The 25,630-nt window shown below is 45.9% G+C and overlaps 1 protein-coding gene across 2 annotated transcripts; it reads left to right on the top strand.

Annotated features, from left to right (window-relative positions):
- The first annotated feature begins 11,861 nt into the window (after positions 1-11,861).
- KIAA1191 (KIAA1191 ortholog) lies at positions 11,862-25,538 on the top strand. Of its 2 annotated transcripts, XM_061189955.1 has the most exons (9): positions 11,862-12,065; positions 13,152-13,264; positions 13,508-13,594; positions 16,095-16,273; positions 19,298-19,418; positions 21,550-21,674; positions 23,523-23,629; positions 23,826-23,968; positions 24,078-25,538. In XM_061189955.1, exons 3-9 carry the CDS (start codon positions 13,567-13,569, stop codon positions 24,284-24,286), a joined length of 912 nt encoding a protein of 303 aa, XP_061045938.1. In that variant the 5' UTR covers positions 11,862-12,065; positions 13,152-13,264; positions 13,508-13,566; the 3' UTR covers positions 24,287-25,538. The 2 variants fall into 2 exon arrangements, with proteins under 2 accessions (XP_061045938.1, XP_061045939.1); XM_061189956.1 differs by lacking the exon at positions 13,508-13,594.
- Positions 25,539-25,630: the final 92 nt, after the last annotated feature.

The following is a 25,630-nucleotide window of genomic DNA, read 5'->3' as shown; positions in this document are numbered from 1 at the left end:
AGAATAATACTTAAAATGTGTATTTCATTTCCTGTCCTGCCTAGTCCATGAACTCTGCTGTGTCTGGATAAGGTTGCCCTGTATGTTGTCTTTCTCTTGTTGGGTGTGTGTCCCTCAGCTGTCTCTTATCTGCCCCTGTGAGCTCCTGTTTCTTTGGGGCCAGGACTGAGTGCCTGGGGGAGGGGGCAAAGCCCAAATGTAGCTTGAACTTTTCCTGGTGAGTTGAGAAGGAGACTCTCGTGTACAGTCTATACCTCCTGGTTTATACTGTCCTGAGCAGACATCTGCATCCCTGAAGAACCTCCCTGTACCTCTCTCTATCCAGGTAGGACTCTTACTAGAAGCTGCCACCCATGGTTGCCATAACCTAGTGCCTAAGGTATCAGGAGGGCGAAGAGGAATGGTGGAAGATAAGCTAAGGTACAGGCTAGTTCATTGCCTTGTACTTGTTTTTGACCCCCCTCCCCACCCAGAAGCTGTAAGCCACCCCCACCCAGCCAGTGCCTTCTCAGCCTGCAGTAATAGTATGGTGACAGCTATAGGGCTGGCCAAGGTCTGCCCCGGGCAAGGTGGGGAAGAAGAAAGTGTGTATCTATCTGAAAACTCTGATGGGGCAGTGTCCTATTCTGCTCTGGGCTGCCATTGTTCACACCCCAGCCTGGTCCTCTTCTGGTAGCCACAGGGCTAGTTTCTCTGATCTGCCAACTTCCCTGTGACTCTCGGGTATCCCCCTGACCTGGGGCTGGCTTGTGCTATCTGCCAACTTGTCAGCTTATCTCCACCTCCTAAAAGAGAAAACTGAAGCCTGGAGAGAGGAAGTGACTTCCCCAAGACCACAGAGTCAATAAATGATGCAACTGGGGTTTGTACCAGGTCTGTGCGATTGCAAAACCATGCTTTAAATATCCTAGATCCCCCTTTATAGTTGCTGGAACCTAGGTCCACTCATTTTATCATACTTTTCATCTGAAAAAGAAGCAAAACTCAGAGTTTGGCTCTGAAGTCTCTCATATGTATTGGAGGGGAGAAGAGTAGCAGGGTTAAAAGTTATTAGAGCATAATAGAGTTATGTGAGGAGCAGTTAACAAGAGGCCTTCATAGGAGGTGAGGCAGCTGACTGAGAAATGTTGAGTGTGATGAGAACTCAGGAAGGCTTCTACTGCATGAGGTACAAAGTTGGTTAAAGGGGATCCCACAATAATTTTATTGGTGCTCTTAACCAAAAGGACAGTGGCCATAATGGCTCTAAGGCAAGGAAGGTGTCCCCATGCCACAGGGTCCAGTTGCTGGCTATAATACCCTAAGCGTCAATGGTGGTCCCATGTTTTTGGGTGAATATCCCCAGGGCATTCTTTTCCTTTTCATAAACAAAAAGGAGAAAGGGAATCTGATAATTGCAATGCCCAAGAGCAAGTGGGTTCATCAAACTCTCCTTTAAGGCCTTGGAAACTATGTTGTCTGGTTCTTCTCATAAAATTGGGTCCAGGTTGTTATTGTTTAGTAAAATATTACAGAGGTTTGGCCATAAGAAATTTGAAGTCCAATTTTGGCAATAACCAACTAGCCCAAGAAAACCTCCCAGTGGGCACTTAGTTTTGGGCTTTAGGAAACTTAGGACACCATGAAATCTATCTGGATCTGAGTGTAGCCCTTGTTCTGATATCAGATGTCCTAAATATCAAACCTGGGTTTGGGCAAACTGCAATTTTTCTTTGGTGAACTTCGGTCCCTTTGAGGCTAAAAGCTTTAGCAAGTGGATGCTGTCTTTCTGTGAGAAACCTTGAGAAAGAGAGAAAAAAAGCAAATCATCTACATATTGCAACAAAGTAGAGCCTCTAGGGAACTTTATATCATCCAGATCAGCTTCTAGGATGTGCAAGAAATAAGAAGTAATGTCTCAAGTAGAACCTTGAGACATTACTGTCCAGGTGAATTGTTTTTCTTCCCAAGTGAAGGCAAAAAGGTAGGTAGGTAGCTTCATCAACTAGAATACTAAAGAATGCACTGCATAAATCAATTACAGTAAAAAATTTACATCTGGTGGGAATGGATGTTAGCAACATACAAGGATTAGGAACGACAGGGTGTGGAGGGATAACAGTGTTGTTTGTTGCTCTGAGGTGCTGCACAAACCTCCACCCTTGACCCTTAGGTTTTCTCACTGGTAAAATGGGAGTGTTACAGGGCTACTACAAGGGATAATGAGGCCTTGAGCCTTGTAACTGTTATGAGCCTTATGCCCTGAAGAACTTCTTATGGGGTGTTAACTAATTCTGGGGAGAGGTTTTGAGGGGTCTATATGAATCTTGATGGGAGGTGCGCTATGAATTTTGCCAACATCAGTTGGAGATTTTGCCCAAAGGGGGATGGTAGCTGATTCAATAGGGACAAATGATCTGTGTTTCTAGAATAAGCTCTAATACTGTCAGAGATGGAACAAATAAAAGATGTCAAAGGGTCATTTAATTCACCTGGTGGGTGACTTTGATGACTATTGTCAAATTCTAGAATTATTTCCTTTTTTTGGGAGAAAGAAATTCTGGCATGATACTTCTTTTTTTTGGCCACACCACACAGCATACGGGACCCAGACCAGGGATAGAACCCATTCCCCCTGCAGTGGAAGCGCGGAGTCCTAACCACTGGACCACCAGGGAATCCCCTGGTGTGATACTTCTGTAAGAAGTCTTGGCCTAATAAATGGATGAGGTGGAGGAACTGAGGAGAAAGGCATGTATATCTTTCAAAGGGTCTAGACAAAAAGAATAGGTTCAGGGACAGGAAGCGCTTGAGGTTCATTAGAGATCCCCACTGTTTGAACTGTATTAGTACTCCGAGGCAAGGGCTGCTTTATAGTAGTGGGGTTGGCAACTGAGAGTGTGGCTGCAGTGTCAGTTAGGATGAGAAGAGATCCATCCCAAATCTGGAGGACTGTTTCTCCAAGCTGATTTAGAGGGAGGATTGGGAAGAGGCCCTGTAGTTCCTTGGAGCCCTGTCAGTGAGAATTGGGAGGAAGTTGGAAAGGCTGGTTAGAGGGATAATGGTGCCTGAAGGGCTTGAGTCTGTAACAATCTCTTTTCCAATGTCCTGACTCTTTGCAGTAATAGCAGAAACTGGGAGGGTGTTGATTTTATTTAGGGGACTTCATTTGTGGAGTTGAAGATTAAGAATTTTGGTGGTGACTCCACCTACAGTGTGAGAGCTGGTTTGCCAGATTACCTAAATCTAGAGTGGACATAATTTCCCACTTCATCCTGGTCCTTTTTATTAGAAGGGAAAGGTCCTGGTTCAGCCCACTAATAAACAGAGTTAAAAGTTACCCATGGGAAATCAACATCTGAAGATGAGAATTTTCTTAAAAAATAATCTGAAGTTGATTGTAATAGTCATGAACAGGTTCATCAGATTTTTGTGGGCAAGCTTGAATTTTGTCTCAATCAACAGGCTTTGGAAAAGCCCTGAAATTGCTCAGTGAAGTCACCTAGCAATTGAACAAGCCTGATCATATAATCAACTAGTGGGCTGCTCTCTCAGTTGTACTTCTAGAGCCCTTTCATAATTTTCCCAATTAGGGGTTTTTATCTAAGGCTGGGCCACTGACAAGCATATTAACTAGCTGATAAAAGTTGGAGAAACCAGGTTCATAAGTTTGAATGACTATACTTTTAAATTCCTCAGCAAATCCGTGAGGACCTTCAGTTACTTTGGGAAAATCTTTAACTATGGCTCGCAGTTTAATTTTAGTCCAGGGAATGTAAGAAATTAAGAGTTTTTCTCTGGGTCCTCAGGAGGCTTAATTTTAAAGGGACAGATTTTCCTCTGAACCTTTAATTTTAAAGGTTCAGAGGAAAAGAGTTTCAGAGAAAAGGACAGTTTGGTGAGAGATTTAGCATGGGGGACTTGAGCGTATTGAGGAGGTGTAGGTGGTGTAGAAGGGAAGGAGGAAGATGGTGCTGGGAGCAGGGCCTGAACATGAGGAACCAAGGGAGAGAGAGATAAGATGGTGTCAGAGGCAGAATGGGAGACAAAGAAGCCAAGGAAGAAGAGCCCAAGGCTTTGGGAGCCATTTTGTTTTTCTTCGTTTGCCTTACTTAATCTTAAAATCTCATTTTGCAGAGAGGCAATTTTAGACTCCTGATAACATTGGGAATCCTCAAAGTACCAATTGAAATAGGCATACTACTCAGTTCTGGAAATTTTTTGAGCCATTTTAGTCCAATTTGGTTTTAAGGAAATTAAGTTTGTGGATTTCAAAAGTTCCTCCAAATGGCCATTGATATTCTAAATTGCCTTTGGTCGGATTGGTCCATTTGTTGAAATGTGCATGAAGAATGATGCAGTTTTTAAACATAAAATCATTCGGAGTCCCTATAGGGAGGACACCCTCAAAATATTTAGATAACTGACATCCTATTTCTTACAGGTTTTTTTCTAGAGTAAAAGAACAATTTTTCAAACAGCTCAAACAACTCAATTCAAACAACTTGCAAGCTGATACCATCCAATTCTAAGGAAACAGGTTGGTCCCAGAGAAGCCAGGCCAAAGACTTTCTCAGTCAGTTTCTAGAGAATAGCCCCTATTCCTAAGGAATGGGCTGACAGCTGAACTGGCACAGTTTCAGTGAAGCAGCTCTTGTTCCCATAGGAATGGGCCCACAGCTTCTCATCCAGCTTCAACTGAAACATTCTGATCTCAAAAATCAGACCAAAGTGCCAAAAAAGTACTCGCATACAGAACAAGACCTTAACCAGAAAGATGAAAGCTTTAAGTAGATCCCCCCAAAAGCCTGGAGAGCTTCAAAGGCAAAGAGAGTGTGAGCTTGATCCAGGAGAAAGACCAGGGTTGGTGAGAAAAGCAGTGAGTGACAGTGAGCTCAATTGTGGGTACTGCATCTGTTTGCTCACCAGTCCCGGAACCAGCAGGGATCATCTCTGGCCCCCATATGGCCCACCAAAATGTTGACCTAAAATACATAGACTGCCAGATATTTCTCCAGCCAAGGTGGGTTTATTCAAGATGACCAGAGAATAGCAATTTGGGGCCTGCAATTGTGGGAAGCCATGTGCAAGTCCTTGCATGGCAAGGAAAAGAGAACTCTTTTATAAAGAGGAAAAGGAAGCTGGGAGGGCTACAGTAAACAAAGAGTCCATGGCTTTTCATTGGATGAGTCCTTGTCAGGAAGGAAGAGGAATCTTTCTTATTCCTTTTGGGCCCTGCTATCATCATCACAGAGTGTGAGAGCCCCCTGCTTCTGGTCTCCTGACTATTTAATTAAGGTTTCTGTTTATTAATTTTTTTACACTGGAAATAAATACCCAGGAAGTTCCCTCCTCTCCCCAACTCTCTATAGGGGCTATAGGGACCCCTAGTGTCCTCAAATCCTAGTTGGGAACCATTGTTACATGCAAAGAAAACTGGTCTTGGAGTCAGCAAGACCTGAACAGGGCACAGCATAGTGGTATCAGAAGGATCTGGGCTCAATTTCCGGACCCACTATGACCTTCATCATGCCACATGACCTCTTTGAACCTGTTTCTTCAACTGTAAAATGAGGATAATTATTGTGCAGACACTGTTGGTGGCCTATCCAACAGAGCCATCCCTCTGTTTTTCTTGCTAACAGAACCCCAACTTTATTTATTTGGTATGTGCTCAGCCTTGGGAGGAGTCATGATTTAAAACTAAGATGACTGGAGCCTTCCAGTTCCTGTTGATCAGTTATAGTGTAGGGGTGAGCATCTGGCTCAGTTCTGGCCCAGGGGATGTAGGTAGAAGACTGCTAGCCTTCTAGGAAGTAATTTTCTCCCTTCCCACAGAGAGTGCTGTCATGTGAAGAAGCTCTGCTTCGTGAGCTGGGGCAACCACAGTTCAAACATGAGGTCCAAGCCTGCAGATGAAACCCAACTTGCTGAGGGAAGGCACAAAGGGGAAGGAAAAACCCAGGTCTCTGAGGATATTATGGAGTTTCCAAACCAATCCTAGGTCTAATTTCCTACAGACTCCTAAATAAACAACAAATACCTTTAGGCCATTGTTAGTTGAGTTTTTCTCTTGATTGCAGCCAAATGCATCGTAACCAATATAATGATCCTTATGGATGAGGCAGTGTATGTAAGAGTGTCTATTCTTGTGCACACGATGTAGGCACTCAAGTGATGTTAACTTCCTCACCTCCTTTGACCCTTCATCCTGCTCATCCTATTGAACCCCAACCCTGGGTGAATCCAGGGTGTTCCTGCTTCCAGACTGTTAAACTATGCTCCTGAAGACACACAACTAGACAGATTGGCACAATCAGTTACTCATGGTGACCAGCCTCAACTGGGTCATCCACACTTTCCAGTCAGTTTCTCCTCCTCCACTCTCTGAAATGGCAATTTCCAATCTTTACGTTCTTCTCTCTTTGCCCCTCCCCTCCCCTCCCCCTCTCTGCTCACAGACAGAAGAGAGCTCATCTCCTACCTCACCGACAACAAAAAAGCCAGTAGTGGGGGCGTGCCAATCTTCTCCACCAAACCCCCTGAAAACTTCCTCCTTTCCCAGGCCAGCCCCTCACATGTCACATGCTTTGGACCCACCCCAGGGTGGTTTTTAGGTCTCCTCTGCCCTAGTCTGTCCTTCCTTAGAACATTCCACCACATACTGTACCAAACAAACATATTCAAATGTACTCATGTCCCATGTTAAACATATTGCTGTAAAACATTTAAATAATTAAAAAGTTTTTCTTTAAAAATTACTTAGCTACAGATAACTTGTCTAATTTTTTTTTATAAATTTATTTATTTTATTTATTTATTTTTGGCTGCGTTGGGTCTTCGTTGCTGCGTGCAGGCTTTCTCTAGTTGCGGCGAGTGGGGGCTACTCCTTGTTGCGGTGCGCGGGCTTCTCATTGCGGTGGCTTCTCTTGTTGCGGAGCACGGGCTCTAGGTGTGCGGGCTTCAGTAGTTGTGGTGTGCGGGCTCAGTAGTTGTGGCACACGGGCTTAGTTGTTCCGAGGCATGTGGGATCTTCCTGGACCGGGGCTCGAACCCGTGTCCCCTGCATTGGCAGGCGGATTCTTAACCACTGTGCCACCAGGGAAGTCCCAACTTGTCTAATTTGTGATTGACTATGTTTTTGTTTTTTTGGGGAGCACTAAGGTGCTCATTGGGAGTATTTTTCAAGGTGAGAAAACTCTAGCTCTCAATTTGTTTTCAAATGCAACGCCATCTTTATGAGAGTTAAATATTATCATAAAGGAAGTTGATGTAATACTCTGTTGTGCGGACATTTAATTAAACATATTAGTTTTGATTCTGCAGTTTTAAAAAAATCTTGGAGCCAATCATTTAACTTTTAGCGTTCAAAGATGTTTTTGTGGGTCCCTGAAAAGCCTGTATGTCCTAGGTAATTGATCAAATGCCAGGTGCCCTTTCCTGCATCTCAGGGCTCTTAACCCCTTACTCACCTGCATCTTGCACACTTCCCTCTCTGCTGATTCTTCCCAAATGCATTTAAATGTGCTCAAACTGCTGTCCAGATAAACCCCAACAGAGCCTAATAAAACCTAGCTTAACAAAATCACCCCAGGGCCTGTTGCAACTAACCTTTCTAACTCTCCCCTCTCCTCCCCTCCCCACCCAAGGCCGACTGTGGACTTGTTTACACTATGTCCACTTCCAGGTGGCCCCTCACCCCCATGGCTCTCAGGGGAAAGATCAAAATCCATACCTTGGCCTATAAACCTTGAGCTGGTGGGGGCTCTGCCACCTCAAGGACTCTGCTAATTGCTCCCCACCCTCCAATTGTCCTCAGACACAAGCTTTCTCCTGCCTCTGGGCCTTTGCCCTTGCTTTGGTGCCCCACGTGGAGCACCCTCTTCCACCTACTTCCTTGCCTCTGTAACTCATATTTCTCTGGGCACCCTCCCCTGATGTTCCAGAGTCAGTCCCCCTATTACATAGCACCTGGTGCTATTGCTTCCTGATATATGACTTTTAATTATTCATAATCTTTCATTTGTTGTCTGTCTCCTCGTATTAGTTTGGTAGGGCTGCCATAACAAAGTATCACAGAGTGGGTGGCTTAAACAACAGAAATTAATTTTCTCACAGTTCTGGAGGCTAGAGGTCCAAGACCAAGGTACCGGCAGGTTTGGTTTCTTTTGCAGCCTCTCTTCTTGGCTTGCAAATTGCCACCTCTCACTGTATCCTCACATGGCCTTTCCCTGTGCTTGTGTAACTCTGGGGCCTCTTCCTCTTCTTATAAGGACACCAGCCTTATTTTAACCTAATCACCCCTTTACAGCCCTTATCTATAAATACTGTTAAGTTCTGAGGCACTGGGGTTTGGGATTTCATCACATGAATTTTGGGAGGACACAAGTCAGCCTATAACAGCCAGGGACCCTCCCCAGTGTATCCTGAGTACCACGCATAGCACCTGACACAAAGTAAGACACAAGAACACATTTTCTAGCTAACCAACTGCCCCGGACTAACTTTGTGACAGTGGCCGGGTTCCTTCTGTTCTCTGCACCTTAGTTGCTTCATCCGTGATATTAGGCGGGAGAAGTTGGTTTCTAAGGACAGTCTGATAGCTGACCAAGCATCCTTATTTTTTTCAGTGAAATCTTTACCCCTCACCACTAGAGAGCGGTGTTACTGCTCGTTGTTTCTTCCTTGGGAATGTGCCTTCAACCCTCTTGCCCCAGGTACGTTAAAGTGGAGGAGCTGAGGCCAAGGACAGCCAGCAGAGAAACTGTCAGCTGGGCACTCAGCCCTGGTCTTGAATTTCAACTCTGCTGCTTCCTGGCTGAGGTATCTTATCCAAAGTTCCCTTGAGAGTGTTAGTTTCCTCTGCTGCGAAATGGGCAATGGAAATGGACAATGCCTAAGCACTGCTAGGTGGAATGCCTTATCTGTGATATTACAGGGGGCAGGTTTCCAGAGTTCCAAGTCTAGCGATCCCAGAAATGCAAATACCCCACTTGCTACCATCTCAGTGACCAAGTTTCAGTCCGCTGATGGGTCGTGAGAATGTTGGCAGGTCTATCCAGGGAGTGGACCTTTCTGAGGGCTTGTACTGGCCAGAGAGCGCAGATGTCTAGAGGAAGGCAGGTGGGCAGAGTCTGGTTCCACTCTCTGCCCGTCCCCCATGAAGTAGAAATGCAGGATGATTTGGGGCATCCTGGGTGGATGTAAGAGAGATTCTGGTCAATTTCAGAGGCTCCAAGTTTATTAAAGTATGAAGTGCCCAAGGAGGTGCAAAAAGAAAATTCCGAGTCAAAAGTATTTAGAAAATTAGTTTCGGGACTTCCCTGATGGTACAGTGGTTAAGAATCCTCCTGCCCATGCGGGGGACACGGGTTCGAGCCCTGGTCTGGGAAGATCCCACATGCTGCGGAGCAACTAAGCCCGTGCGCCACAACTACTGAGTCCACGCGCCTAGAGCCCGTGCTCCACAATAAGAGAAGCCACTGCAATGAGAAGCCTGCGCACCGCAATGAAGAGTAGCCCCCACTCGCAGCAACTAGAGAGAGCCCGTGCACAGCAATGAAGACCCAACGCAGCCCCCCAAAAAATAATAAAATAAATAAATAAATAAAAAATTAAATAAAAAAAAGAAAATTAGTTTCGTGGTAAGTGTATGTTGTAAACGTACATAAAAAGGCAACCAGATTCCCTGGTCAGCCACACAGAGACCCTTGACTGTTGTCTGCCCCCAGATAAGAACCAACAATCAGACCTCAAAGACCAACCTCCCAAGGCTGCTGCCACTCTTGGGGAAATAAAGTGGCTGTGACAATTAAAAGTAGGCTTGGCTAAGAACCAAAACCAGAGGGACTTCCCTGGCGGTCCAGTGGTTAAGACTTCACCTTCCAATGCAGGGGGTGTGGGTTTGATCCCTGGTCAGGGAGCTAAGATCCCACATGCCTCGTGGCCAAAAAACCAAAACATAAAACAGAAGCAATATTGTAACAAATGCAATAAAGACTTTAAAACAAAGAAAGAAAGAAAAAGAACCAAAACCAGAGTCAGAAAAAAAGCACAGAAAAGGCAGTGGAGGGGAACCTCTATTGCCACAAGAGATCCACCCCCGGAGCTGAGAAAAACGGCCTGAGATCAAATAGCTCTGAAGGTGCCCTTCTTGGGCCTCATGGATTCAGCTGCGACTGAATCCTCTTTAGCTATGCAACCAGACCATTTAGAAAAGTAGTTTACTTACAAAGAAGGCTTCGAAGGAAGTCCAGGCTTTAGAAGAATAAGCTCCCCAAATAAAAAATACAACACCCATTTAAAGGGGAAAACCCTGTAAGCTTGCAAAGGCTAAAGGTTTATAGCTAGTCTGCTCTTTGGGGAAAACAGCAATTTTCTCAAACGGCTACTATCCGCCAACATCATGTCACAGCTTCAGACATCAGTATCACAAGAGTCAGGGATAAAGTTGTCTTAGTTAGAGTCAGTAACTTCCAGGAAAGGCTTCAGTTTTCATTAATTTGGGGATAAGACTGAAACAAGGTGATCCTGTCTTGCAATTTATATAAAGGTGCAAAGTGCTCTTTCCTCCCCTTCTGACTAAGATGTGATGTGTATGCCTTCCTTGTGATGGAGGAGGGCAAGGTGTCAGCTTTGTTCTCACAGAGGGCAAAAATTATGGCATATTTTAAAAGTTCCAAATTTATAAAGTAACACTTTTTTTTTGAGAATCTATTTTAATTAATTAATTAATTAATTTTTGGCTGTGTTGGGTCTTCGTTGCTGCGTGCGGGCTTTCTCTAGTTATGGCAAACAGGGGCTACTCTTTGTTGTGGTGCGCCGGCTTCTCATTGCGGTGGCTTCTCTTGTTGTGGAGCACGGGCTCTATGTGCGCGGGCTTCAGTAGTTGTGGCACACGGGCTCTAGAGCGCAGGCTCAGTAGTTGTGGCACACGGACTTATTTGCTCCGCAGCATGTGGGATATTCCCGGACCAAGGCTTGAACCCATGTCCCCTGCATTGGCAGGCGGATTCTTAACCACTGTGCCACCAGGGAAGCCCCAAAGTAACACTTTTAACGCGAAAAAAAAAATCACACTGCAATGTAATTGTGCTATTTATAAGCTAATCACAGAATTTAGAAAAGACTCTAATTACTGGCATATTCAAGTTTAAAGGTGCATGAAGAAAGCCTCTCAGTCCTGACAGTAGGCCTGGCCAATGGTCAAATGCTGAAATCTAAAAGTCAAACCCAGCCCCAAGCCCCTATAGCCCTCTTGAAATGAGCCTTGATGGCAAGTTTTGGACATGTGGGTAGATTGTTTTTCAACTTCGTTTACTTCCTCAACTTTATTGCTTTGTCATATTTGTAAACCCTTTAAGGAAAAAAGAAGTCTTCAGGGTATGACAGTTGAGCTGGCACCTCTCCAAGTGTCACTTTCCTTAGTGTAAAAGGGAAATAATGTTACGACCACCTTACCTAGCAGAGGCAGGTGCTATTTGCTTTCCCTTTTGGTTCTGCTACTAGTATGAACCTTGCCTAACCCAGCTGTTCCTGGAAGAGGGTCCCTGCTCACTTCATCTCTTCTTAGTCAAAGTTCCTTCGCATCTCTCCGAGCCTCAACTTCCCCTCCGTGAAACGGGTTTGAGGGTGTCACTCTCCTATGCCACCTCCATCTGCCCTCAGCCTGTCACAGACCCAGGCATAGAATGCTAGTCAAGGGTAGCTTTTCGTCTGGGAGATGGCAGTTTCCACACACGAAGCTCTGGCCCCAGTGCAGCTAAGATCCTGCAATGCAGCTAAGATCCTGGGGCTTTCCCGACCATGGACTACAACTCCCAGCATGCACCGAGCCCACCGCCCTGCCAAATCTCGCGTGAAATGACTCGGCCTCTGGAGACTTTATCGGGAAGGCTGTGGGCCGGCAGCCTGTGGTCCCTCCCTGTTTGGTGTCTGGGGCCTTCTGTGTCGCCACGGGCACAGCGCCGCTCACACCATGGCTTGGGTCCCGAGTGTGCCACAGCCTCTCGAGAGACGTGGGTCCTCGGAGCCTCTTTAGTGTCGGAGCTCGGGCCGCAGGCGGCTCCGCGGCGGCGGAAAAACAGGTAACCAGATGAGCCAGACCGGACCCTCCTTGGGGCTCGGTCCTCCGCCGGTAAGGAGGGGCGTGCCCCCGTCCCCTCCACCGAGGCCCTGGCCCGGGCCCTCGTGGTGCCTCTCTCCTCTCCCCTTACTCAGGCTCAGATCTTTGCCGGACCGCTCCGTGCATCTCTCGCCCCGCCTTCTGGGGTCCCCCCGTGGGGTTTCTCTGTGATGATGCCCCCGCAGCCCCGGCACCGGGCTTCGCCTCTACTTTACTAGGCCGGCCTTGTCCTGGACCCTCCATTTCTCGCCCTTACCTCCCAAGCCTCCTACTTGCCTTGCCCCGGGGAACTTTCGGCTTGTGCCAGGCCCTGGCCCTAATCGCCTTAATCTTTCTTAACCTCGCCGGGTGTAAGAGGCGCTTGAGTCAGCCCAGGCGTTTCACATCCTGGTGGCATTGTCCTGTATCTTGTGAAGGAGAAGTCAGAGCTCTGCGGGGGAGGGGGGAGGGGACGGGCCCTGGGAAGTGGAAGGGGAGGTGTCGGGTCGGAATAATGCCTGGACCCCGAGGATGGCCGACTTTGGTTTCTGCGATACTCTTTAATGAGGAACTAACGCTTTTGCCTTCTGAGCTTCATCAGGATAGAGGGGGGAGCGTAGCAAGCTGAAATGCAAGTAACTTGGCTTTCTCGGAGCTTTGTTTGAACTCCCCTGTAAAATGGAGATGAAACTACCTGCCTTACAGATGGGCCACTTGTCTGTAACCTTGGACAAATCACTTCTGCATTTTAGTTTCCTTTTCTTTAAATTGGGGATAAACAATGCCTGCTTTGCAAGGGTTGCTGCAAGGGTTAAAACACAAGATAAGTGTTGTACAAAACCCTTATGAATATCAGTCAGTACTAGCAGCAAGGAATGAATTTACCCACTGTGGTTCCCTAGTCCCTTGCTGTGGGTCAGGTTATTTGGACGCTGAGCCCTAACTTATTTAAAAACGAAATAAGTATAGAATCTCTCGCAAGGTTGTTACAGGAAATACATGAAAGTACAGGAAGGTGTTTGGCAGACTCTGAAGGGCTGTGCCAATGCTGGTTGTTTGTTGTTCTCAGAACCTCTGGAATGGATGGACTCTTCCCGAGCAGCTTTGCTAACTTGCAGCAGCTGAACAATGTTCCTCATTAATATCTGTCTGTCAGCATAATCGTCACATCATTTCACTCTGGTAAGGTAACCTTTTCACTGTGTATGGTGTCTTTGTCATATCACAGGTGTTAAGATCAGTGACAGGTACAGTGAGACCTTTGACTTTACCCTGTTTTTTCTCCCTTGGCATGTTTGTCCCTGTTTTGTGCGTGTTTCAACCTTGTAACCAAGCCATAAAACCCTGTGTGCCTGTCAGAAGAACAGCATTGGAGCTATTCTTTGGTGTTCACTGTAAGAAAATGCCCTTTGTTGTTTTTATTAGGTGGCAGGGACTCAGCTCTGAATTCTGTATAGGAAAAGCACCTGGATCCCAGTCTTTCAATGGCTTCGAGACAACCAGAAGTGCCTGGTAAACTTAATTCTTTTTGGTAAAGTTATGTTTTGCCCTTAACATTTTAAGCTAGACAGAAACTACTTTTTCTGAACCACATATTAATAGTAACTCTCTGCCGTCAGGAGAGTATTTAGACTTAATAGATTGGCATCATTTAAATATTATCTTATTAACCACCCAGCCAGGGTGTGAACCCAAAAATCTAACTTGAAAGAGAACAGTTATTTCACTTAAGGGTATGACAGATTTGTCACTTTCCTATGTATCAAATAAAAATTTAGAATAAGCTGCATAGTTCTTAAACCAAAATGATTAAACTCACCCGCTTTTTCTGTGAGGAGGAGATAGGAGGGTGGAAGGAATGAAAGTTTGGGCAAAAAGGCACCAGCCTGATTTCAAGGCACATTGAACTTAGTCATGAAAATGCTCACTGCAACATTTAGTGAGTCCTGGGTCTGTACAGGGCGATAATTTCTGGGTTAGTGAAGTCATTGATTCCTCCTTGGACTGTTTTAGTGGGAAGGGCTAGTGATTTTTAAAATCTGAATCGCTCAATTTTTGATTCTCAGTAAAGTATAGATGATAGTGCCTGTCTCTCAGGTTTGCTGTGAAGATCAAACATAAAATACATGAAAATGTGAGTTAAAAGTTAACAATGAATATACATTTACTGCCCAGAAAATTTTTTGGTCTCTATTTGTGGGACTTTATCTCCTAGTAAATATTAGCTGACTTTATTATTATTCTTAGGAAGGCTATTGGGCCGGCTCTTGGGATGAGTCTTTAAGGTGTTTCTGAAAGTGCTCCCAAATTAAGTGGAGTCATAGGAGTCTCCCTTGTGTCTTCCGACAAGGATCCATCTCTAGTCTCTAACTTCATCAACTTGTGTTTTAGTTTGTCTTTCATTGTCGTCGTGATGACCGTAAACTCCCTGTAAGCATCCTGGCCACAGGGTTGCATGCGTTAGGTTAATGCTTGTAGTGTGGGGAGCATGGAGTGTTGCGTGGAGGGTGTGAGAGCTGGCTGAGATCTGTGTTCCAGCCCCCACCTCACACTTGCTAGCGGGGTGTTGCTTAAGATCTATGCCTCAGTTTCCTGAGCTGGAAAAGGGGAAGAATATCTGCTTAATGAGGATTAGGAAAGATGAGGGATGTAAGTTCCTGGCAAGGAAGGGTACTTGGTAATTATTATTTGCTTGTGTGTTTGTTTTAATTGAGATAATTCACATACCATACAATTCAGCCATTTAAAATGAACAGTATAGTGATTTTTAGTATATTCACAAGGTTGTGCAACCATCACCACTGTAATTCCAGAACATCTTCCTCACCCCCAAAAGAAAACCTTGTCTCTTTAGTAGTCACTCCTGTGGCTCCTCCCTCCCCCCAGGTCCTGGCAACTACTAATCCTCTTTCTGTTTCTATGGATTTGTTAGTAATCGTTATTAATCATAATAATAATGGTAACTGCTTGGCCCTCTTGTTGTTTACATGGAATGTGTTTGCTGGTTTTGGACTTCTTGCCAAACAGGTTGATGTCTTGGAGAGTGTGATTGTGTAATTATAGCAACAAGATAATGTCACACTGAAGGCAGGATCTGGACGTTAGTTCTGCTCTGAAAGGATCAGCAAACAAACAAAATGAGCTTTGCTCCCTGGTCTGGCAGAGCTGAGTGTGCCCTTGAGGTGGGGAGCCTGCGTCACTGGGGCATTCCGCCGGTCCGTTCCGGTGGACGGGAATGGCAGGATCAGCTGGCAGTGCTTTGTGAGAACCCTTGTCAGTAGCTTCTGTGATGGAAATTGGCTCTGCCGTTTAAGTCATATAGAACATTCGAAACTGTTCTAGATGCTGCTGGACAGCATATTATTTGACATATTTCTTGTCATGGTGCTCTTGTTTTCTTAGGTGAGGTAGTAAAGACAGAGGATTTGCCACCGCTGGGCCTTCATTTCCTCATGTATAAACTGGGAGCAAGATTTCATGGTTTTTTTTTTTTTTTTTTGGCCATGAGGCTTGTGGGATTTTAGTTCCCCCAACCAGGGATTGAACCCTGGCCCTCAGCAGTGAAAGCGTGGAGTCCTAACCACTAGACTGCCAGGGAATTCCCAAGACTGCATATCCTCAGTTTTGCCTGAGTTGAGAGTCTTGGGATTGCCACGGGCTTCTGTGGCCTAAAGAATACAAGCTTTGAAATCAGATTGGTTTGGGTTTTGATTCCTTACTGCACTTTGAAGTTATGTGACCTTGCTCAGGTAAATTGAAATTGAACTTCGGTTTCCTAATCCATAAAAATGGATTAGGGCTGCTGTGTGGGTTAAGTGGAGAATCCAGTGTCAGGCAGAGAGGAAGGAATTTGTAGTTACCTTACCTGGACTGGATTAGCTCTTCCAGAACGAGCTATTCTTGCTCTGTCCCAGAATAAGAGTGTTTCAGAGCTCTCCTGCCTACAGATTAATTTAAAGCTACTGGTATGTTCAGCTGATGAACCCATCCTGACAGGTGTGTCTGTTCTTAGCTCTTGAGCCTAGTGGGCCTCTAGGCAAGATGTCCCTGCCCATCAGGATGTACCGCCGGGCATTCAGCTATGATGATGCCCTCGAGGACCCTACGCCCATGACTCCTCCTCCATCGGACATGGGCAGCATCCCCTGGAAGCCAGTGATTCCAGAGCGCAAGTATCAGCACCTCGCCAAGGTATCTGACCCCGCTGACTGCTGTTGGCAGGCCCAACCCCTTCGTTCTCCTTCCTCTGCTCCAGAAGCGGTCAGCGGCTCCTGACACCCATAGCATTGGGCAGCCACCAATCCCTATATATGTTATGTTTTCTGTAGAGTCGGTAGGCCTTTTTTCCTTTTTAATTCAAAACTAGAATGGCTGTGTCTTCTACCTGAAACACAACCTCCCCATCCCCTCTCCTCCTCGTCCTCCCCATCCTCGTTTCCACAGTATTAAATCCAAGCTCCTTAGTCTTAGTCTGGCTCTGCATGGTCCAGGTCCTGTCTGTGCTCCCTCCCCTCCGAATCCACCCCCCACCCCCCGTGATCCAACCATGCAAGTTACCTAAGATTTCTTGTACTTAATAGGGTACTTGATGCCTCTAAGTCTTTGCTTCTAGCTGCTCCGATTGCCTGGAATGTTCACAGTCCCCATCCTATCCTCGTACTTCATCTGCCTGACGAATGGCATCCTTTAAGTCTTAGCTCAACCATCTCTTCTGTGATTTTCCTCCATCCTCCCAATAAGACTATCACCCCTCCTTTTGAGGTCTCCAGTGTACTGTGGACCCCTGTTAAAATCCCTGTGTTACTTCATCGCCCTCCATTAGCTTCCTGGGGGCAGGGGCCATGTCTGATTCCTACTCCATCTACAGTATCTAGCAGAGGACTTGGCATAAAGTAGATTGCAAAAAGATGCTCATTGAGTGATTAAAAATTGTCTCTTTCCTGAACATATGCTGTGCTTTTCCTCATGCTGTTCCTCCTGCCTCAGATGCCCTTCCCCACTGCCATCCTATGTGAGAGCTGCCTCCTTTGTAAGGCCCTCCTGACATGCACACACATGCACACATGTACCTCGTTACACACTGATCTGCTCTCACAGCCCTTTTGTGCAGTTGGGCTTCATGGGTTCTGACACGCTTGTTGCAGGCTTGTTTCTGAAGCCTGTGCTTCCTGACTGCAGGGACTGTGTCTCTCTTGCCTCTGACTTTCCAACCACCAAGAATGCCAGAAAGGTGATCCTGTTGCCTGAATAAGATAGGCCCACCCAGTTCAGATGAATCCTTTTAAGCTGCAGCTATAGTTTCGCTGCACTTTGAGCTGTGTGACAGCTAGGTCCTGACAGCAAGTACCAGTAAGCAGCTGTCTAAGCAGACCTGGGTGTGAGCCACCTAACAGTCTGTGCACCAGCTGTGAGCTTGGGCTTCACCCCTGAGCCACAGTGTCTCTGTGTGAGAGATGAAAATACTTTGTCATGGAGGTGCCGTGGGGATTAAATAAAAGAGGACTGCAGGGACTTCCCTGGTGGCGCAGTGGTTAAGAATCCGCCTGCCATTGCAGCGGACACGGGTTCGAGCCCTGGTCCGGGAAGATCCCACATGCCGCGGAGCAACTAAGCCCGTGCACCACAACTATTGAGCCCACGCGCCTAGAGCCCGTGCTCCGCAACAAAGAGTAGCCCCTGCTCGCCGCAACTAGAGAAAGCCCGCGCGCAGCAATGAAGACCCAACGCAGCCAAAAATAAATAAATAAAGTAAATAAATTTATAAAAAAAAAAAAGAGGACTGAAAGGCCTGGCACATATTAGGTGTGGAGCTGATGTTGTGACTCCCGGCTCCCGGCTTACCTTGCCTTGGCAGAGCTGTATGTGATCCTTCCTTTCTAATGAGTGTAGTGTCCCCCCCGCACACCCCCCCATTAAGCTCTCAGAACAGGGCGCTCCTTGCTATGAAAGTGTCCCCTACAGTTCTGGGGGAAGTCCCCTATATCAGTTATCTACTGAAATCTGACCCAGTCAGTTGTTGAGGTGGAAACATTTTGTGTAAAACATACTGGCAGTACTAGGGGGAAAGGACCCCAGCAGCCTGCCTGTGATGCCAAAGCAGCAGACTCAAGGGACCGGAGCAGAAAAGAAGCAAGGCTCCTGATAGCGCTTGGGAGGGCAGCCCACCACCCTCTTCACTTATGAAGGCTGCCGCTTGCTTCTCTAGGCAAAGAATGGGCTTCCAGTTTTCTGCTGTGTCCCAGCTGGAACAGCTGACAGTTTGGAACAACTGGCCTTTCTAAGGAGAGCTCAACTTGACTCATTACATGCATTCTTTTGTTTGTCCTAACCATCCATGCCCTAGGCATCCATGTCCCAACCATCAGCCGTCTTCCAAGTGAGAAAGCAGAGGTTCAAGTTTTGCTCAAGTAAGGTCACAGCTGAAGAGTTTAAATCCTGTTTTGTAACAGGGATACAACATTTCAATACTTCCTTCTACTCCCCTCCTTTCTGACCATCTTTCTTCTCAATTTCTTTGGAGAAGTAGAGAACAAAGAGTAAACCCAGTCCTCTGCTTCCAGTTAGTCCTGAGCACGGTGTCAGGTGTTTAGATTAAGGAAGGCAGCGTGCTCCAGCTCTCTCATGTTAAAGCTGAGGAGCTACGTAGACTTTCTGGTTTGTTTTAAAAGACCGTTATTGAACCCTTAGAGCAGTGGTCCTCGAAGTGCGGTCTCAGGGACCAACAGCATCAGCATCACTTGGTAATTTGTTAGAAACAAAATTCTTGAGCCCTACTGAATCAGCTCTGGGTTGGGGCCCAGCAGTCTGTTTATTAAGCCCTCCAGGGGATTCTGGTGCTTGGCAAAATTTGGGAACCACTTAGCGAATGCAGTGATTAATTAAGCAAAAGCAGGCGTAGTGCTTGGTACACGGTCAATGCTTAGTAATAGTTGTTTCTTCTGTATCCTTAGGGGCATAGTGTGTTTTGGACAGACATAGTCTGGAAAGATAATAGAGCTCAGAGCTTCAAATTCTGGCTCTCCCACTTTTATAAATACAGACTATTCGTATAATGTCATATCTTTTGTCACTATGGATAATACATATCTAATAGGGTGTGGACAACCAAGCCCCCCTTCACGTATTTTCTCCTGTATCTGATTACTCCCAGAGGAGTAAGTTGAGGCGTGTGACTCCCTTGTCTGGCTCAGGTGCCTCCTTGCCCCTCTTGAACAGGTGGAGGAAGGAGAGGCCAGCGTCTCATCCCGTGCCCTGCCATCGGCCATTGATGGTGCGGACAAGGTCCCCGTGGTGAAGGCTAAAGCTACCCATGTCATCATGAGTTCTCTGATCACAAGTAAGCACTCTGCGCTCTCAGAATAGAGTGAACTGGGGGCGGGGAAGAATTTAGGCTTCCTACAGCTAGCTGGGGGGGTTCTGCAGACACACCTGCCTTAACCTGTCCTAACCCAGCCCAGCAGAGGTCAGTCTGGCTGCTGAGCCATCACCAATGTTGAAGCTCCATTTAGGAAGAAGACTTGCCCAACGTTAAGCATCTCAGTTGATTTAGGTGCACTCCCGCTGCTTCGTTGCTACAGCCTTATTTTCCCATATCCATCAGCATGACCTTGGGCAAGTTACTTAACTATTGAGGCTGTTTCCTCCTCCGTAAGGTGGGGAATCTGGCCGGCAGGTGGAGGGGAGGATTAGATGGCACCAGTGCTCAGTGGCCGGGAGCGGCTGCTGATACTGTCTCAAGCTCTGCTGGAGAAGGAGACACACTGAGACATCTCCCACCGCCCCTGCGCTTATTTTTTTAAATTAAATGGCTCAAAGTTGTTCCTCTTCCTGGCTCTTGCAAGATTGGTGCCTCAAGTGTCTTTGGTCTTAAGAATGTGTGATTTGTGGTCCTGATAAGACTGGAAACAAGAGAGCTTGAATTTAAAAAAAAAAATCTTACAAGTTAACTAAACTTGTTGGTTCCGGAGGGCCCTTCTAGTTGCTTCTAGTAGGAAGTTAACAATTATTAGATACACAGCTCTGCTTGTCAGCAGCAGCCTCTGCCAGGGGCAGGGCACGTAGAGGTTCTCTTTAGTTGGCTCAGTTTTGATGTCGGAAGCCCTTGTTTATCTGCTCTGGAGGGCATCAGTTAGTCTTGGGTAATTCCTGAAGAACTCACCCAGGAACCAAAAGTCCAAACTCTTACTTGGACTTTTTCTTATTCACACATAAATGCACTGTTTGAATCAGCAACTACTGCTTGTATTTTGCAAGCTTGAGAATGTGTCCTGGCAGTGTTAGGAAGCTTAGTCATTGTTCTTTTAGAACAGTGTAACTTCTTTATTGAAAATAGAGTTTACTAACAGTATAGAACATTATAGCGCCCCAGTATATATTACTATCACTCACTTATTTGGCTTAGTCATTTCCACATACATGCATATTTTTATATAATTGCAGATTTAATAGACAAACCATTCTATCAATATTTTTTCAATTAATATTACGATGAACTTTTCATGTTGCTGTAGTCATAAATTTAAAAAAAAAATGCATTTAAAATCCTGGTATTTTAAATACCAGGTACCGTATTCATTAAATCCTTTCCTGCTTTTAAAATTTTCAAGTGACTACCTGGCAAGACTGGAAAACACCTTTATACATTTAGTGTGTGTGTGTTTGTGTGTTTCCTTTGCTTCCATTTCTGTTGGAAATAAACTAGTCCCTTAGAAGGGGAATGACTAAGTCATAAAGGACATCTGGCATCTGGACTTTTGGTCCTCAGCTGCCACATTCTTGTACATGGGGGTGTATTACATAGTGTGTGTACAGATTAAGCGAAAATTCCACTGTCAGTCATTCCCAGGTGTAACTGACATTGATGACAAGATAATCGGGTCAGACTGCTCTGATAGTGAGTTGAGTCTGCCTGCTGTGCCAGGCACTGTGGTGGGCAGTTTCACACACAGGAAACATGGGATCAGTAGACCTTGGTTAGTTCAAGGCACATTCTCTCTGGTTTGGATCCAATTGCTACCTTGGTGCCATCTGGCCTAAATGTGGCCCATTTCTCTTTGGTGAAGATCTTAAAGAGGGTGGTGAGTATCTCTGAGGAAACTTTATATTTGGAGAACTTGCACTGTTTCTGAATGTCAGCTGCCTTCTCCATGTTGCATTTCTGAATACAAAGAAAATGTCCTAGGGTATAAATGAGAGGAAGGTAAGGAGTGTTTCCCTGGAGGCTATCAGGCTGTCCCTTTAGGAGTAACCTGCTCTTTAGCTTGGTGTAAGGGAAGGCTTCTTTCTGCTTAGGCTTCATGTGAGGTTCAGAATTCCTGCTACGATGCCTGTCTGGGAGAACTCTCCTTCCCGGATGGCCAGTGTGTATGCTCTCGCTCCCGGGGAGAACAGTGGATATCTGTGTTCATCTCCCCCAGTTTGTGATGGGAGAGGGGGATGGGCATGACTGTCATCTCCTCTGTTCCCAGAACAGACCCAGGAAAGCATTCAGCGTTTTGAGCAACAGGCAGGGCTGAGAGATGCTGGCTACACACCCCACAAGGGCCTCACCACCGAGGAGACCAAGTACCTTCGAGTGGCAGAAGCACTCCACGTAAGCTTGTTTCTTAGGAACTTTTAAAAAACAAAACCCTCATCATTCACAGCTTGAGGTGTGGCTGTGGTTTTGAAGTTACCAGCTCAGCGAGTTGGGGGTGTGGAGAGTGGTGGAAAGAGGCTTGAGCGAGGAATTTAGAGCAGGTTTAGTCCCCCTTGTGGTCGCACTTTCCAGCTGAAAGCTCCCGGGCTCTTAGCCTCGTAGTTTCTGCTTATCCATCTATAAAGCTTACTGTTTCCCTTACTTCTGGTTCGGAGGGTCAGATGAGATTCTGAGCTTACACAGGTGACATGTGTGAGCATGTTATGAACAACAAAGCCAACGTGGGTCACTGTGTACCAGGGTGATCGACGCTGAGGGCGAGAAATGGGAGTCAGGCAACCTCAACAGAGGTAACGCTGGCTAGAAAGGAATGTTATGCTCTATGTTTAATTTTTAAAAAATTAAAATAAATATAGAATTGGGATGTTTTTGCTCTTTCATTTTTAAAATTGGAATGAATGGAGAATTTTCAGTAAGGTTAATAATGACCAAATAATTGTATGAATAAAATAAAATAGTTTCAAATGATTTTCTTTCAGGGAATATCACTTTATACTTAATAGTGCTTTTAAGATTTATCATGCACTCATACTCACTTCATCTTCTTATTAATACTCTGACATAGATACTATTATCCATGTTTTATAAATGAAGAAACTGAGGTCCAGGGTTATGTATTTAACCAGTCACAGTACCTGAAATCAAGTCTCCTGATGCCCTGTTTCCTGTTGGTTTTTCTCCATACTCCAGAGTTGCCTGAGAATCTGGCTCCCGAAGGGGCTCACAAGGAGGATCATGATATACAATACATGGAGGAGGAATAGTTGGGGGTTAGTGGCCTGTGGGCAGGGATATGAGAGGTTGTGGATGGCTGCATTTTGTAATGAGCATCCCGGATGATGTTTGCACACTGAACTTAAAACCACTGCTGTGGCGGGTCAGGGTTGGCTTGGTGTCCAGCTTAAGCTCTCAGACAAGACAGATCCTTCCAGAGAGGGGCACTGTCAGCCTTTGACACTGAGAACTTTCCAGGGTAGGTGTCAGTCTGAATTCCATTTGCACAGTTCACCCCATATAATGGTGGAACTGAATCTGGCCCACCTTCTACATCTTGGCCATAGGAGTAGAACATGAGGATGGCTGAAATGCCAGCTCATGTAACCTGATATGTTGAGTGTTGAGAAGATTCATCACGGTCATTTGTTTGAAGTGTAGCCTGGGCTGAGCATTGGTGTACTAGACACAGAGCACGGATACCGTATGGAAGCCTTGACCTAGGAGCAGTGAGAAGTAGGCTTTTCTCCCCTGCTAGACTGCTGGTCTGTCTGTTAGATGTCTGTTTACAACGCTGAGGGCAGCCGGAGTGACTGGTTATGGGAGGGAAGGGCTGCACAGAGGGAGCGTTTAGCCGGAGGGGTTAGCGGCTGAGTCTTGGAGCTGAGAGGCTGGGGATGGCGGGGTGTGCGCGGTAGGAGTGGCAAAGAGGGCCCTTGAGGAAGGCCCGCCACTGGGGTTCTGGCTCCTCCACTTACTGGCTGGTCAGTGTGGGACAGTCGAAAGCTCTGGTGTGGAATTAGCACAGAGATGTTCGAGATATGCTGTAGAATGAATACATTTTTTTAAAAGATGGAACTCTAGTATGGCAGAATCAAAGGAATATCTTCCTATAATCCAAAATTATTCCACCTATTAATGTTTCCTTTTGCCTGAAGTTAGTGTGAACCAGGTTGTTTATACCCAAACTTAGCTGTTTTGTATTTGCTGTGATTTTTAAAAAGCCTCTCTTCTTACCCATCTGAGCAGAAACTAAAGCTCCAGAGCGGAGAGATAACAAGAGAGGAGAAGCAGCCGGCCTCCACCCAGTCCACCCCAAGCAGCAGCCCCCACTCGTCCCCTAAGCAGAAGCCCAGGTGAGCCCTTCCTGCGACCCCCACCCCCCAGCAGCCGTGGGCTAAAGCAAAGCTAGTGCCACGTCCAACACTGGGAGGTCAGCCTGTGGCTTCCGAGCCAGGAGGGGGAGCTGACAGTCCCTAGTCTTGGCGTGGGACACTTCTAGAGGTGTAGGAAGAGGATGTGTTACCATGTGTTTCATTCTTTTTCTTCCAGAGGCTGGTTCACTTCTGGCTCTTCCACAGCCTTACCTGGCCCCAATCTTAGCACCATGGATTCTGGAAGCGGGGAAAAAGACAGAAGCTCGGCAGATAAATGGAGCCTCTTTGGACCAAGATCCCTCCAGAAGTCTGATTCAGGTAAGGCAGCCCCTTCACAAAAGAGAGCAGTGTGGCGGGCATTTTACCATGTATGTTGGTAGCTGCTTACTAATTTTGAAATCGTTTGCTCTGTTGTTTACTTCTGTAGGAGGTTTTGCCATCCAGGCCTACAAAGGAGCCCAGAAGCCTTCTCCAATGGAACTGATTCGCACGCAGGCCACCCAAATGGCCGAGGATCCAGCAGTGTTCAAGCCACCCCAAATGGACATCCCAGTGATAGAAGGGAAGAAACAGCTGCCGCGGGCCCACAATCTAAAACCGCGGGACTTGAATGTTCTCACACCCACTGGCTTCTAGCGCTCTTTCTGTTCCAGGGACTCTGGATAGAGGTGTCTTGAGCCCAGCTCCCCTTTACCTTGGCTCTGACATAGGAAAAGTTTTGTTTTCTCTTTTTAAAAATCTCTCAAACTGAGGCTAGAGCTGGAGACATAATTGGTTTTTGAGAAACATTAGTGCAAAGCTTGTCCTTGTGTGGAAGAAGCCATTTTGTACTGCTTTAATTTAAAGTTAGACTAAACCTCTGCAGTGATGTATGGGGACCTCATTACCTATTTTTGTATCATTTACCCTACACAAGAACTTTGATCATTACTTACTAGGTAAATAATGTTTATGTTGTTCCAAAACCAAGGCTTCTTGATTCCTTTACCACTGTCCATGTGCGCATGGACAAATCATGGCGTAGAGGCGTTCACTGACTAGTTTAGACGACTTTGGCCCTCTTGGCTGTGCTGGCACTGTGTGCTCCAGCCTTGTCAGTTATGGGGACCCAGGATCTGTTTGAGATCTGGGTATAGTTAAGAGCCAGCCTTGGCAGGGATCCCCTCTGTTTTCTGCTGAAACCAGAATCTCCTTGCTTGTTGGTAGACCTCATGGATCACTTTGTCCTGCAGCCAGTTCTTAGTGTAGTACCCCTTGGGCCAGTGCTGTTGGAGGGATGCTTCTCTTTTGTGTGTCACAGAACAAACACTAGCCTTACATATCCTTTGTTGCACTTTAAAGTGAGATTAATTTAACTCCCATTTGGTTGAAAACTTCCTAAGGGAGAAAATCCAGTCTACTGGTTTGGTATAGATAAATGGATGTTAAACTTTCTTAAAGGAGGCGGCAACTGCAGTTCGAGTATAGTCTTGCGGTTCATATGAAAATAGTGTCACCCTATTTTGAGTTTCTTGTTCAGGCCAGGGCCTGAAAAATTTTTTCCTGGGAGGTGGAAGAATTAAAAAATTTTCTGTATGCAATCATTTTCCCCCCAAATGAGCCTCATACCTTTATAAACACGTACCTCACTGAGGAAAGGGACGAGGGGAACCACCTTTTCATTTCTCCTCGCTGTGTACATGTTCAATCATTGTCTTGAACACTGTCTCAAATTCCTGCTGTCTTTTGCTTTGGACAGTATGGTGTCTACACAAGGAGCTGAGCTGACCTTCCCACAGAGATGCCCTGGAGTCTAAAATGATCAGAACAGTTAATTTATTTGTGTCTTCTGTTATGCTTGTATCTCTTAACTTGTTTTGACAATAAAAATCCTTACTACTTTCTCAAATGTGGATGGAACTTTTTTTTGGTTCTGTTAAGAGTAGTTATTCCATTCTGCCTGCTCGCAGTCATGAAACCTAAGCATGATAAACTTGGTAT

The sequence above is a fragment of the Eubalaena glacialis genome, chromosome 4 (assembly GCF_028564815.1).
Source record: "Eubalaena glacialis isolate mEubGla1 chromosome 4, mEubGla1.1.hap2.+ XY, whole genome shotgun sequence".
Classification (NCBI taxonomy): Eukaryota; Metazoa; Chordata; class Mammalia; order Artiodactyla; family Balaenidae; genus Eubalaena; species Eubalaena glacialis.
This window is presented reverse-complemented; position numbering and strand designations above follow the sequence as displayed.

Bases quoted from the DNA above. Each gene is read 5' to 3' on its own strand.
- KIAA1191 (XM_061189955.1), top strand. From the start codon at position 13,567: ATGGCTTCGAGACAACCAGAAGTGCCTG. The intron at 23,630-23,825 runs GTGAGCCCTTCC...TTTTTCTTCCAG, and splicing joins TCCCCTAAGCAGAAGCCCAG to AGGCTGGTTCACTTCTGGCT. The intron at 23,969-24,077 runs GTAAGGCAGCCC...TTACTTCTGTAG, and splicing joins CCTCCAGAAGTCTGATTCAG to GAGGTTTTGCCATCCAGGCC.